The 14,608-nt window shown below is 30.1% G+C and overlaps 2 protein-coding genes across 4 annotated transcripts; one reads left to right on the top strand and one right to left on the bottom strand.

The window, feature by feature from the left end:
- The first annotated feature begins 1,003 nt into the window (after positions 1 to 1,003).
- On the top strand, positions 1,004 to 2,559 carry LOC111310285 (putative F-box protein At1g50870). The gene is made up of 2 exons (XM_022909594.2): positions 1,004 to 1,181; positions 1,292 to 2,559. Exon 2 carries the CDS (start codon positions 1,344 to 1,346, stop codon positions 2,439 to 2,441), a length of 1,098 nt encoding a protein of 365 aa, XP_022765329.2. The 5' UTR covers positions 1,004 to 1,181; positions 1,292 to 1,343; the 3' UTR covers positions 2,442 to 2,559.
- Positions 2,560 to 3,184: 625 nt separating this feature from the next.
- Positions 3,185 to 4,912, bottom strand: LOC149513368 (small ribosomal subunit protein uS12-like). Of its 3 annotated transcripts, none has more exons than XM_089748402.1 (4): positions 4,693 to 4,910; positions 3,953 to 4,108; positions 3,699 to 3,825; positions 3,185 to 3,459 (listed from the first exon to the last, which is right to left on the bottom strand). In XM_089748402.1, exons 1-4 carry the CDS (start codon positions 4,695 to 4,697, stop codon positions 3,196 to 3,198), a joined length of 552 nt encoding a protein of 183 aa, XP_089604528.1. In that variant the 5' UTR covers positions 4,698 to 4,910; the 3' UTR covers positions 3,185 to 3,195. The 3 variants fall into 3 exon arrangements, with proteins under 3 accessions (XP_089604528.1, XP_089604530.1, XP_089604531.1); XM_089748404.1 differs by having other exon boundaries at positions 3,319 to 3,459; positions 3,677 to 3,825; positions 4,693 to 4,899; XM_089748405.1 differs by having other exon boundaries at positions 3,320 to 3,459; positions 3,695 to 3,825; positions 4,693 to 4,912.
- Positions 4,913 to 14,608: the final 9,696 nt, after the last annotated feature.

The following is a 14,608-nucleotide window of genomic DNA, read 5'->3' as shown; positions in this document are numbered from 1 at the left end:
CGTTTGTTATACTTTCATTAGATTTAGAATTTTTATAACTTTCTTTTAAGGTTTTATGACACTTCTAACACATTTATCTTAAACGACACCAATTGTACAATAATTCTTATATTTTTACATTAATCAAATTTCAATTAAATTTTTTTAAATATTATATTATCTTATTTTTTTAGGAATTTTAAATAAATTATATTTCTATGTTAAAATTTTTTATTTTATTTAATAAATAATATTTTATATAATTAATTAAAATTAAATTAATAAATTAACAGATAATTAGTTATTTTCATAATTAAAAATTTTAATAATTTATATTAATTTTTTATATCTAATAATTATTATTCAATAACTTTATAATAAAATAAAAAACTTTAACCTTACCGTAAAAGTACCCCTACATTTTGGAGATTGTAATGTCCAGCGATTTACTTGAAAACTATCACATTTTCTGATAAGTGCACAACCTCATCACAGAATTGTGGGCAATTCTACTGGGCCACACATTTGTATATATGCATGTTGGATTCTGGAATAATATATCTGGGCTGCTGAATTACCCACTACCTGTGTTTTGAAAGAATTGATCAGCATAAATAAAATTTATGATTTTTTTATTATTAAAAGTTGTTATTTTTTTAACAAATAATATTTTTTGTTTACAACTCTTAGCATTTTTTAAATCCTAAATTTTTTTTTATGTTTATGTTTCATTTAAACTGACTATCAGTAAAATTTTTTATTGAATATTGAAAAAGCATTTTACTCACAATGGCCATTGGTTCACATTCGGAGTCAAAATGTAAAAGCAGTATCTCTTAACATGGTAACAAATCATCATTCTCGTTCCACCGCACCAATTTGTAAGTTTCCTTTCCTTAACCCAATTATAGTCTTTTTGGTTGAAGTGTTGGGGCCACAAGCACATAGTTTTGTTCATTAAATCCTGACACGGAGGTCGGTGGTTTTGTTTATAAAATTGTGGCTTACCCTCTATTAATACCTACCTACGTTTCTTCCTTTTTTTTTTTTAATTTTTTTCTCTCAATATCAAAATAAGTTTCTTATTAATCTGGAAAGAAAAATCCACTCAGATCTTTTACTTTTTGGAATTTTTCATTACATGTAAAAGCAGTCTTGTTTCATTTTTATTTGTTACTAATCAAGCTTTAATCAAATTGACTGTAAGTCTCTCTATGTTTCCACGTTTTGGTTTTTTATTCCTTTATTGATTGTCAAAAACCTTGTGTGGTTTTCAATTAAACTTAACGAACTGTTTTCTCTCAATTTTCAGTTTGGGATTTGTTGGCAGATTGAGATATAGAGAAAGAATCAGAGTTGGATTAATGGCGATGAGCAATGGTGATTGGCCTGCGGATATGTTGACTGAGATTCTCTTGAAATTGCCTGTCAAGTCTATCCTTCGTTTCAAGTGTGTGGCAAAAACTTGGTGTGATCTCTTTCAAAATCCCAGCTTTGTTTCTCAGCATCTTAGCATTAGCAAAAAGAATAAGCGTCTTCTTCTTTATTATCACGATGACAACAATAATAATATTCTTATGCGTTTGTTTGTTGATCAAAACCTTGTTTCTTATCATGATTTGCATCAACAATTGCCCTCACATATTGCTGATCTCTATGTTTTTGAGTTACGTGTGGATAATGGTTTAATTTGTTTATGTGATGAGGTCAATTGTCGCATAACTCTATGGAATCCCGCCACAAGAGAATTTAGGATTCTCCCTGATTGTTATCCGGACATGTCACTAAAAGGAAATAGTAGTACAGATATTCTTGGATTTGGATTAGATCCTTTGTCCAATGATTACAAGGTGATTTATATGGCGTATTATCTGATGTTAGAGGATATTGTACGACCACCTCCACCTCGCTATGCCGTTTACCGGATGAGCACCGATTCATGGAGAGTATTGAAAAAGGAAGATGTTCAGTTCTTACAAGACCTATCTTTTTGCTGCGGCAACGATAACGCATGTGTAAATGGTGTTTGCTACTGGGACATATCCAAGTTTGGCTCTGACAGTAAGATCCTTGCATTTTATTTGAGCACTGAAGTTTTTCAATTGATGGAGTCACCTTGTCCTAAATCTAGTGGGAAGCTGCTTCCATTACATGATCGTATATCTTTTTGGGATACTGAGATGAGGGATAAAAGTGACAAAAGTAATGAGGTTTGGGTGTTGAATGAGGATGGGCAGTGGACCAAACTTTTGAAGATTGAACCTATTTTAGATGTTGAAAGGATGTTTGGGTTTTGGATCAATGGTAAGGTATTCGTAGAATCCGGACGTGGACAGTTATTGCTTTATGATCTTGAGAATGAGGAATTCAGCGAGCTTGGTATTAAAGTCCAGGAAGGTGGAGAAGATCTTCTTCGGGTTCACAATTATGAGGAGAGTCTTGTTGTTATCAAAAGAGTGTGAGTTCTTTGTTTTGGTTTTTACAATGTTCTCAATTTTCTCAAATTGTTGTTGAGGACATGTTTATTCTTGGTTGATAAAAGAAGATTTTCTCACCTATAAGCCTTTGCTTTTGAAACCACATTAGGTTTTTCAGTTATTTCATTGCAACAGGGTGTATCTTTGTCTCATTTTACATGCGCTTGGGATACACAACCTCTTGGATCATGGGTTGTACGCACAGATTTTTACAAGAAAAAACGATTCCTGGCCTAGTGGTGCAAGTAGATTGTTCCTAATGTAATTACTAATGTAAGCAACAAAACAAATTTGACCACTTGTCGATGCATGGCGGAAAATAGCTGAATGATCCACCTCATCTCTTTCGATTATCCTTTCAACTGAAACCTTTTATTACTGGTAATATCGAAAGACAGCCAACCCCTTAGAGAGCAGTGATTCTTTATTTTCTTTTTTTTTCTATAGTAAAAGCGGATAAGGCAGAGTTTAAACACAAGCCTGAATTTGAACCCGGATCCTGCAGGGTCAACCCACCCGAAGAGACACAAGCCATTGCGCCGAAACCCGCAGCTTTATAAAGCAATGATTTGCGGAGATTCATGCAATGTTTTACAAATTACTAATTGATTATTGCATACCAGTATTCTATGCCAAATGCAGGAAACTACAAGCAACATTTCAATACTTGCATGCCTGCATCATTCATCCATGATATCATCAAAGTTAAAAAGCTGTAAACCACTCAATTAATCAATTTTCACTTTAGATGATAAACGAAAAATGGTTCACAAAATCCTTCATTCCAAATCCCAAGCACTACCACTTTGATGAAAACAAAAATTTGGTAAACCATGATGAAAGCTAAACTCATCCCGTAATCGTAAGACCTTGGCTTCTCCTTCTTCTCTTTGAAAAGAGCTAGAAGTGACACACCACATACCTTAACAACCTTGAACCTGACTCCAGGAATATCTCCCACAGCATGCCCTTTTCGTCCAAATCCTGCAATCAAAACCTCATCCTGCACCAAATCAAACCAAGCATGGTATTAGGCAACACTTAAACTCTGTTATCTACTGCAAGCTTTTCACAATTTTCTTTAACTAACAAATCATACCAGTAGACAAAACATCCCAAAGACTGAGAAATTATGAACATGGATCAATGAAATTCTACTCAATAAACATTAACCAAAGACAAAAACATGGTTCAAAGATCAGAAGAGTTATGACAAAAACCAGAAAATTGTGTATAACTTGCATTCTCCTCAATGTAGTTTAAGCAACCATCATTGGGTACAAAAGCAGCAATTTTCTTCCTCTTCTTGATCAGCTGAACACAAGCACATTTTCGGATAGCAGAGTTAGGCTGCTTAGCTTCAATGCCACTGCAAATGCCAGCAACAAAATTGTCAAGTTCTGCATCAAATTCAAGCGCGATCTGCTAGATCAATACCCTTAAAACATCATCAAAACATAACTTAGTTCTAACATTTTCTCAAGCTTAGTTCTAACATTTTCTCAAGAACTATGCCTTGGGTATGTGATGATCTAGCAAATGGTTTCTTCCATTCATTTCCCAGATTGGACTTCTTATATGCCCTGTCAGCCCACATCTGCCTCCTGCGGTGGGTTCTCAACTTACGACTAGCTCCCATTCCACGAATCTTCCTGCTCAAAACTCCCACTTTGTCAGCATATTTCCCCAAAATACAACACAAATCACCTTATAAAGGCTTATCTACCAAGCCAAATAATCAAATTGGATAAACAAAAAATGAATTTCCTTTGCACAACAGCAATCTTCAATATATATATGCATCACAAAAAAGGCAAAAGGTCCACGAATATAAATAACCTAACCCGACCCAATGGTTCAAAAGTTCATTAACCATCGTTTCATAAGTTTCTATCTACAAATCCTGAACAACTACGATAATAAATTTCTCACCTTCTTCCATAATTTTCCCATCAACCAAACAGTTAATTATAGACATTTTGACCCATAAATTCCACAACTTTATCAACAACCAAACACACCAGAAACAAAAGGAAAAGAGAAAGAATTATTGATCCACAAATCATCTAATCATATAAACTAGATCTTAACGATTACTTTACTGAAATAAACAAAGCCAAGGGCAATCACGAAATGATTCACAAGGTAGCATTTTTCCAATGCAAGGATCCAATTGAAAAGAATAAAAAATAACATTTTTTAGAAAAATAAAATTAATATAAGGAAAAAAACTAACCCCATTTTTGCTGGTGCGAGAAAACTTTACTGAGACTGAAATATGAAAGTAAGAGATTGAGAAGAGAGAAACTGCCGGCTGGTGTAAATTGTAAATCCTAACCCTAACAATTGATTAGCATGTAGTTTAATTTGAGAGCTTCTTTGTATTTTCATTTTTTCTCTTCAAACCTTTTTTTTCAAACTTTTTTTTAATAAAATTGTTTAATTATTTTTTCTGTTTTTTTCTTTACACCCTTTTTTATATTTTAATTTTTGGATTTATAAACAGTGAAGTTTTTAAAATCTCAAAATTTACAAATTCAAAAACTTTTAAAAGTGTAGGATTTGGATAACCAAAAATTTAAAAGTTTCTGTCTCAAATCATTGAAATCAAGAATAAATGAAAAATTCACATGCATAATTTTTGTCTATTAATTTCTAAATGACCTTACAATTATTTTAAAAAATTCATGCTATATTAGATTTTTTTTTCAATTGAATATTTTTTTCTAAATTTTAAATGTAACTTTTTTTAAAATTTATTAGATATGAAAATTTGATAAGTTATATAACTTGTTGTATATGCATATCTAGTAAATTATAAATTTTATCGAAAATCATATCTGAAAATTTAAAATTGAGATGAGAAAATGATAATTAAATAATTTCACCTAAAAATAATTTTGAAAAAAAAAAGTGAGTATAGACAAAAAAGATAGAGCTGTAAATGAACTGAACATAAACAAATAAATATATAACTTTGGTTTTATTTATTTATTTTTAGAGGTGTTTAAGCTCAATTCATATTTAGTAACAAAAATTTTCTGTTCATTCAAATTCAATTCGTTTAAATGATAGAATATTCGCATTTTATTTATATTCAATTCGATTAAGTTAAACAAATTCATTCGTAAATATTAACCGTATATGTTCATTAATATATATAAATGAATATATTCATGAACAATAAACAATTCATAACTAAATAAATTTAAATAAATAAACTATAAACGAATAAAACAAATCTTTAAATTATTGTAATGGTTTTTTGGGCCGTTAGACGAATTTGAAAACAAAAAAGAATGGCTATCAATTTTTTTTGGTTAAGTACGATTGGTCACTTATTAAAACTTACATTTTTAATAAAATCTTAAAATTAATTAAAAATTTACCAAAAAGATAATTTTTTAATATGCAAAAACAATTTGAATTCAAAAGTCGGTTACGTGTGGAGAATGATTAATACCTCCACAATACTCGTTTAAAATGGTATCAATTAATGATGTATTATCCTTTAATTTTGACAAAAATATCTCAATCTTGGTATTTGAAATTAATTTTCTTAAAATTTTTTATTGAAAAAAACATATTTTTATTTTTTGTTTTTTTCTTTTATCTTGGTTGGAATAATAAATAAGAACATTGCCTACTGAAAAATTCTAAAAAATATTCCAGTACTTTAGCCATATTAAAAAGAAATTTTCTTACCTAAAGATCTTTTAATAATCACTACTCGAAATTTTCAAAATTCTCATCATCAGTGGTTCATATTTATCTTCAAGATTTATGTTTAATAAGCATATTGTAAATTATGATATCTATATTTTAAAATCAAATAATATTTTTTATAAATTCATTTCTTATTCTATTTATTAAAAAAATAAGAATTCTTTATCTAAAATTATTCTAAATGCTTAAGTACATTGGTAGTATTTTAGATAAATTTTTTCACAAGAATAACTACTCAAATTTTTTTAAGATCTCCTATTTGGATTTTTTTGTTTACTTTTATAAAAATTATTAATATTTAGAAGTTGTGCAATAATATTATTATCTATAAATAAATTTATTTCCTAAAAAAAAGTATACTCTTATAAATATTTGTATTTTCTTATCTTTTTAAGAAAATTGTTCAACTTAAAGGAAAAAATAAAAATATTTGTATTAAAAAGAGTTTCTAAATATTTCAATACTTTGGTAATATTTAGAAATTTTTTCTCACCTTGTGAATTCTCAGGAATCACTACTTGAACTTTCCAAAGTCTTGTTATCAAAAGTTTTCATTTAATTATTAATTTTTACTATTTCATATTATTATTATTACATATTTTCTTTAATTTACTAATAAGTTTTATAACGCTAATTTTCCTATATCCTTTTTTATGTAATTCTAGGTATTTGAAGTATTAAGATGCATCAATAAACAGTTTAAATAACCTAAAAATAAAAAAATTTAACAAAATTAAGAAAATTACTAAAAATAGGCTGGTCAACACTGGTTCATGGTCTATGAGTAGTTTAGACCAATTCTCAATGGTTCAGGCCAGTTCAACAAGTGGTTCAAAGGGTCTAGTTAGTTCAAAAATGGTTTAGTTGAACCGATTAAATGCTGATAGGAAGGTGGGTTAGACATGCCAATCCTAGATAGAGTAGCCAGGTCGCACACAAATCCCTTTAGCTGAAATGATGCCATTTTCATGCTTTCTCCCTTTACTATAAAACTAAAAAAAAAAAATTATTTACTTAATTTCATAGCTTTTCCCAAAAAAAAAATTTTACTCTTTTCAAACAAAACAGAACTCTGGCCAAGCTTCAATACCAAGATCTAAAAGCTGACAATTAACTACCATTATTGCTGCTTCCTTCATCACCAACCACTACTCGTTGATGCTAGAATTAGCCCGAACTTCACCCAAATGAAGCCCTCATTTTTTTTTCTATTTTTTAACCCTAGTTTTTCAAAATAAATCCAGATCTTCTTAGATATGCCATTCAAGATCAGGGCATTAAACCTTAAAAGCCATCACTTTTGTCGACTGTAAACCTCTAACATTTAGTATGCCTTTTTTTACTTACAACCTTCATTTCTTATGAAAACTAGGCTAAAAGCCTTTTCAACTCAAAAGCTTTTCCTTTAATTTTTTGTATTTTTTATGGTTTTTTTTTTGGTATGTTGGCTCTGTGGTACTGGGTTCCCTTACCTTAGAGATGAACTATGGTTATTTTTTTGTGATTATTGAGTTTAGTAGTGGGAATTTGTTTTTTTTTTGTACATGTTTTTACTAGTGGTAATGAGGCTTTGGGTATGATTGAAAGTTTGTGTTTTGGGATAGTATCAAATGGTTATGGTGGACGATGGTTGTGATAGTCAATTTAATGGGTTTGGCTAGGGCTAGTAGGTGAGTTAGCAAGGGTATGGGCAAGGAAAAGTGGGTTTGGTCCTCAAGGATGGGCTAAGTTATTGGTTGAGACTGTTAGTTTCTATGGGAGGGAACCAGGTGCTAAAACTTGGTGTGTAGGATGAGCAAAGGTGTAGGTCAGGGTTTGTAATGGTCAGAAGGTAGTTCTTAAAGGGTGGAGTTGGTGTAGCTAGTTTGGTTGGTATTGCTAGGGTCTGCACTGTGGCAAGTGAAGGCTAGGTGAGAAGATTTTTAGGTGTTGGTCGATGACTTGGGTGGTGCTCACAAGGGTTCATGCTAGTAGCGTCTATTTAAGTGTTAGGAGTGTTTGGCTTGATGCATCCATGGCACTAGTGAAAATGCATGCTTTTAGGGCCTCAGAGTTATTGGGTTAGTGAAAGAGGTACCAACATTGGGGATCATGTTTGCTAGGTTGGTGGAATGGGTGCTAGGGCTCTGTTAGGTGTGGGGGTACTATAGGGATGGTCGAATAGGTACCAAGCTCAAGTCGAGGTAGGTAATAAAGGAGCTTTGGAGAAAGATTGGGCACAAAACTAGTATTGAAGCTTGAGATAACCTGGGTGGATGATGGAAATAAGTGCTAGAAGGGTGTTGGAAAAGTAATGCATGGGATGGGCATAGGCCAGGGTTGGTAATGGTCAGAGGATGGTTCTTAAAGGTAGGCTTCTGGAGTTACTGGGTAGGTGAGTGTAAAGGTGGAGGGTTCTGGTAGTGACATTTTAAGCTGGAGTTGGTGCATATAAGGAGTCAGTCAAGGCTTGAAATGTTGATAAGGCTTGTGGTCTCCGTTCTTTATGTTGGGAAATGATGCTAAAATTTGTTGGGTTTTGAGAATGAAGGGTTGGGCTAGTGCTTAGGTTGATAGATTGATGCTTGGATGTGGTGTGTGCAAAGGTGCGAATTTGATGGTGTTCAGAGGGTGGAAAGGGGTGCTCGACCTGAAAAAATTCCCTTTTTGTGTTTTCATCCTTCTTTTTTATTTATGAATTGAACCATAATAGACATAGGCATTCAATGTTTAGCAGTCTGAAAATGCAGTATGAATATATAAAACAGGGTTTGGCTGGTTGTGGTATGGTGCTTCCTAATACAATGGCTGCTGGCCACTTTAATTTATTTGTTTTCCTTTTTTTTTCTTTGTTTTTTTCCAATTTCAATTAATTTAATTAATTTCAAATAAAGAAATAAAAATAAAATTATGATTTTAAAAATTAATCTAGGCTTGAAATTTAATTAGAATTTGAAATTAAAGCTTGGGCCTTTAAGCCTGAATAATCAAATTTTGAATCAATCCAAATTAGGTTGAATTTCAAATTATGCAAATTGATTTGAAACTGATTAATTCAGGACAAACCTAAATGAGCTTAATTTAGTTAAATCAAATAATGTTAACCCAAATTGAAATATAAAAATCAAATTTAAAAAAAGAATTTGAGTTGGTCAAAATAAAATTAGGTGTCTACAGTTGTCCCTCTTTGCCTATTATTGAGAATAAGGAATGGGGTAAAGATATAGACAACAATTTTGTTTGGAGTAAAGATTCTCAAAAGTTTTTTATTGATTTTGTTAATAAATTTGACCGTTTAAAAACAAATCTAAAAACTCTTTTAAATAAAAACTCTTTTAAATAAAAACTTAATGACTTTTGAAAATAAAACAAGAGATTATGCCTGAAGGTCTTACAAATCTTGAAACTAAAATAAATTTAGCTCGAAAGATTTATAAATTATGCTCAAAGGACTTAGAGATTACACCTGCGAGTCTTACAAGTCTTGGCATATATAAATGCTTCTAGTATTAAAGGCATTGAAACTTTGAAAATTTAAAATGTTTTGCCTTGAGATCTTAGAGTTTATGCCTAGTGGTTTTACAAATCTTGACATCTTTGAATGCTTTTCGTATTAGAGGCATTGAAACTTTGAAAATTTAAAATGTTTTACTTGAAAGTCTTATAGATTATGCTTGGAGGTTTTACAAATTTTGACATCTATGAATGTTCTTCATATCATAGGCATTGAAACTTTGAAAATTTAAAATGTTTTGCCTAAAGGTCTTATGGATTATAGCTAAAAGTCTTAGAGATTATGCTTGGAGGTCTTAGAGATTATGCCCAAAGGTCTTACAAATCTCGAATCTTTGAATGCTCTTCATATAAAAGGCATTGAAACTTTGAAAATTTAAAATATTTTGTCTAGAGATCTTACAGATTACATTTGAAGGTTTTAGAGATTATGCTCGAAGGTCTTACAAATCTTTGAATGATTCTCATATTAGAGGCATTGGAACTTTAAAAATTTAAAATATTTTACTCGAACATCCTAAAGATTATGTTTGGAGGTTTTATAAATTTTTTAATGCTTTTCGTATTAGAGGCATTGAAACTTTGAAAATTTAAAATATTTTACCTAGAGGTCTTATAGATTATGCTCAGAGGTCTTACAAATTTTTAAGTTGTTTTTTGTATCAGAGGCATTAAAACTTTAAAAATTTAAAATATTTTGCCTAGAGGTCTTAAAGACTATGTTCGAAAATCTTACAAATGTTTGAATGCTCATCGTATCAGATGTGTTAAAGCTTTAAAATTTTAAAATATTTTCCCTAGAGATCTTAGAGATTATGCCCAAAGGTTTTATAAATCTTTGAATGCTCATCGTATCAAAGGCATTAAAATGTTAAAAATTTAAAATGTTTTATCCAGAGGTCTTACAAATTAACTTAGGTGCTAGCTTGACTAGGTTTAGTTTAATCTGGGTGCTAGCTAGACTGGGCTTAGTGTGCTAGCTAAACTGGCTTAAATATCATTTGGGTGGTAGCTAATTTGAGTGCTTGATGATCTAAGCTTAGGTGCCAACTAATCTAGGTTTAAAGTGCCAACTAATATGGGTTAAAGTGTCAGTTAATCTGGGCTTAAAGTGTCAGCTAATCTAGGCTTAAAGTTTGATTTGGATGTTAGCTAAGCTGGGCTTAAGTCTTATCTTATATCGTATGTTATCTTTTTCATTCATTTTTGAACAACCCCTCTACTTATTGCAAATCATTTTTCTTTTCACTCTTTAAACCTTTTTGACATTTTGGTCTTTTGTCAAACTATTTTTTCTTTTTCTCATTTGTTCATGATAGACTTCTTTTTCTATTTTTGCCCCTTGTTTTGTTATTTTTTCCTCTTTCTTTATTTTTTTTTCCAATATTTACAAAATTAACAAACACACTTATGATACAAATGTCTATTTCCATAAAATGATACGAATGCGAATGTCTATGTGAATGCAAAAATATGAATGCTTGATGCAAATATAGGTGACTTTTTTCACAAAGCAAATGCCAATGTTCCTTTCATGTAAATATCCCTACAAATACTTTTTTTATGATGCAAAAGCATATATCTATAGAATACAAATCAAATGTCTTTTTCATGATGCACATGCAAGTGATGCAAAAGCAAATGTCTTTTTCATGATGTAAATATGAATGAAAATATCTTCCTCCTTATGCATATGTAAGTGCAAATGTAAGTGATGCAAACACGAATGTCTTTTTTATTTTTGCAACATGCTGGTCAAATGTTTTTCTTATTATACAAATGTAAATGCCTTGGTTATGATGTAGATAATGTAAATACGAATGTTTTTTTTTTTGTTTTACAACATGCAGGTCAAATATCTTTCTTATTATGTAAATGTTAGTACGAATACGAATGACACAAATGTGAATGTCTTTTTTAAAAAAAAAATTTGTAGCATGTAGATCAAATGTTTTTCTCATAATGCAAATGTGAACACAAGTGACATGAATGTGAAGACTCTTTTTGTTTTTTTAACATACAGATTAAATGTCTTTTTGATGATGCACATGTAATTGATGCAAATGCGATTTTTTTTTGTAGCATGTAGGTCAAATGTCTTTTACAAATAATGCAAATGCGAAGACTCCTTTTGTTTCATTTTTTTGAAAGATCTTTGTTCAAATTTTTACTGTTTACTTTTCACCAATAATGATCTTAGTATTCTATACAAAATGCTCAAATAATCTTTGAACTTTTCAAAAGAGATCACAAAATTACCCAACATAAAGTATTTTCGTAATCAATGAGCAAAGTTGAAAACTCATGACTTTTGAATCTTTTGAAAATTGATGATTATTGTTTGGAATGCTTGGGGATAGGGGTAATCAACCATTCAATTCTTTTTACTAGTGGACATATCTTAAAGAAGGTTTAATGATGGTTAAAAGGATTACTCTTGGGCTTAGAAAAGAGATCATTTTTCTAAAACACTTTTCTTTTATTAAAAATATGATACTTCAATAAGTGTTAAAACTAGCCATTATTTTTTGAAAAAGATTTAGGAAGAGAAAAAGGCTAGTTTTTTATTTCATTCTTTGGTGAAATATGAGGCTTTTAATAGGTATTGATCCTTTAAATGGTTTTGCATCTTGACTTTTCTTTTGGATAGAACTTTGGAACTCTAAAATTTTTTTGGGGTTTCAAGAGTGGCTTTAGCTCTAAATTACCAATTTTTGGTTTCACCTTAGAGTTATATTTTCTAGCAATGAAGAACTTGGCATAATCTTGCCAAATACTAATAGGTATATACAAATTTTCTAAGATATAGCTCTTCAATTCAAGTGTTCGCATTTTATTAGAATGGATTTTTCAAGGTATGTAATGTAGGCCAAGGTTTAAGGTTTTGAAAGAATGGATAGATAGGCTCAAAATATGTTATTCAGGGTAATTAGGCCAAAGATCTATGGAGCATTCTCTGGATAAAAAGCGATGTGTCTTTCTTTGCTTACTCCTTTGGAAACAACTGATTTCAGCTTTAGCATTCTTTTTCCTTTAATTTTGTCTTTTTTTTACTTGAGATTCTAACTGATGCTTTATTTGCTTTTTTCCCTAAGCTTTCATTTTTGAAGAGCATGTCTTCTTTTATTTTTTTATTTTTTTAATTATTTTTTTCAAGTATCTAACTTCAACTTCAGCATTTTTTTTCTTGAAGTTTTACTTAAGATTTTGACTAAAACTTTATTCATTTTTTGCCCTGAATTTTCATCTCCAAGGTACATATCTTTCTTTTTTTGCTCCATTTTTTTTATTCTAATTGAAACTTCATTCACCTTTTGGCCCAAATTCTCATCTATGAAATACATTTTTTTCTTTGTTTTTTTTTTAACATTTGACTTCATCTTTAACAAACTACTTTCTTGAGTTTTTGGAATTCTAATTAAAACCTTATTCATTTTTTACCTTGAGCTTTCATCTCTAAGGTGCACATTAGATGCTCTCAATATCAAACTCTTTTCTTGAAGTTGGGCTCTTAAAGATATCCTTATTTTACCTCTCAGTGTAAAAGATGATTCTTGGCTAGGGTTTATTTTAAAACAAGAAATTTAATAGGCTCAAATAAGTAGCAAGTGAATAATTTTTCTTTATGTGAAGGATAGAGAAAGATGGCCATTCATCATTTCAAATATGATCACTTAGTTAAAAAGAGTAAATTATTTAAAGAAAAAGATAAAAGGGATTCTTTTTTAATTTATTTTTATGTTATAACCATCAATTATTTTTGCGTAACTGATACCCTATCTTGTTTTTCACTCAAGATTCTTTATGATGGTGAAAATCAAGTTGTATGAGATGTTCTAAATTTGATTGCACAATTCAAAAAGGCTCATTTGGTTCCAAATTGTTTGGCACTTTTGGTAAAATGAGCGAAAAATGTATTAAAGCATAAAACAAATTATCTTAGACAAGAAGAAATTTTGCTTATTTTAGTCAATATGCCTTAAGATGTGAAACAAGACCTATTTAAGAAAGAAATTTTAGGAATTTTTTATGTCTATGATCATTGAAATAATTTGGATGGTTCAATCATATTGGAAAATTTTAACACACATTGAATTATGAATTACAAATTTGAGAGAGTATATTGGTTTTCAAAATTCAAAATAAATTTTCAAAATTGGCCTCTTTTGTTCATTGCCCAAGAAAATATTATTATCTCAATATATCAAATGATGACTAGGTTGGCAAGTTGAAGTTCATGCCCTTTAATGGATTATGACTAGTGAGTAAAGTTATTCAAAATAATTGAAGCATAGGAACAATCAAGGAAAGGTGTGAAGGTATTGGATGAGTTTATTTTTTAATAGTAATCACCAATTACTTTGAGATTCTCACCATTTTAAATTTGTTTATTTCCTTTTGAAAATGCCTATTTTTTCAAAATTTTTTTGATGATCTTGAAAGCCGCTTACATAGGACTTATTCTCAAATAATTATAAATCTTTTTTTCCTTTTTTTTGTTTGGCATTTTTCATGTTATGATTTTAGAAATTAATTATGTAAGACTTTTATTCAAATAATTGCATAAAAATAAGATTTTATAGAAAATAGAAAGCATTCATTTCTTCCAAAATAAAGTTCAACACGATTAATTTAAATAACTTTTTAAGGATGCCATACACATGTCATACACAAAAGGTCAAATGTTCAAAAGAAAATCATCCTGTCTTGATCTTTCAATACTCAAAGCCTTCTTCCACATTTCAACTCTTCACATTTCACAATTGGATAGAATCAATTTCTACTGTTACATCAGTTCAAGAGTTAAAACACCACTATTGACGAAATTTTTAACATTTTTCTTCAGCTGTTTGCATTTTTCAATTGAGTGACCAATTGTCCCCACATGATCATACTTGCCAGTAAATCATAACTCTTTGCTGATGGATTTGGTA

The sequence above is a fragment of the Durio zibethinus genome, chromosome 19 (genome assembly GCF_047325235.1).
Source record: "Durio zibethinus cultivar Kanyao isolate XHJ-2024 chromosome 19, ASM4732523v1, whole genome shotgun sequence".
Taxonomy (NCBI): domain Eukaryota; kingdom Viridiplantae; phylum Streptophyta; class Magnoliopsida; order Malvales; family Malvaceae; genus Durio; species Durio zibethinus.
Note: the sequence above shows the minus strand (reverse complement) of the source record. Positions and strands in the feature narration are given on the sequence as shown.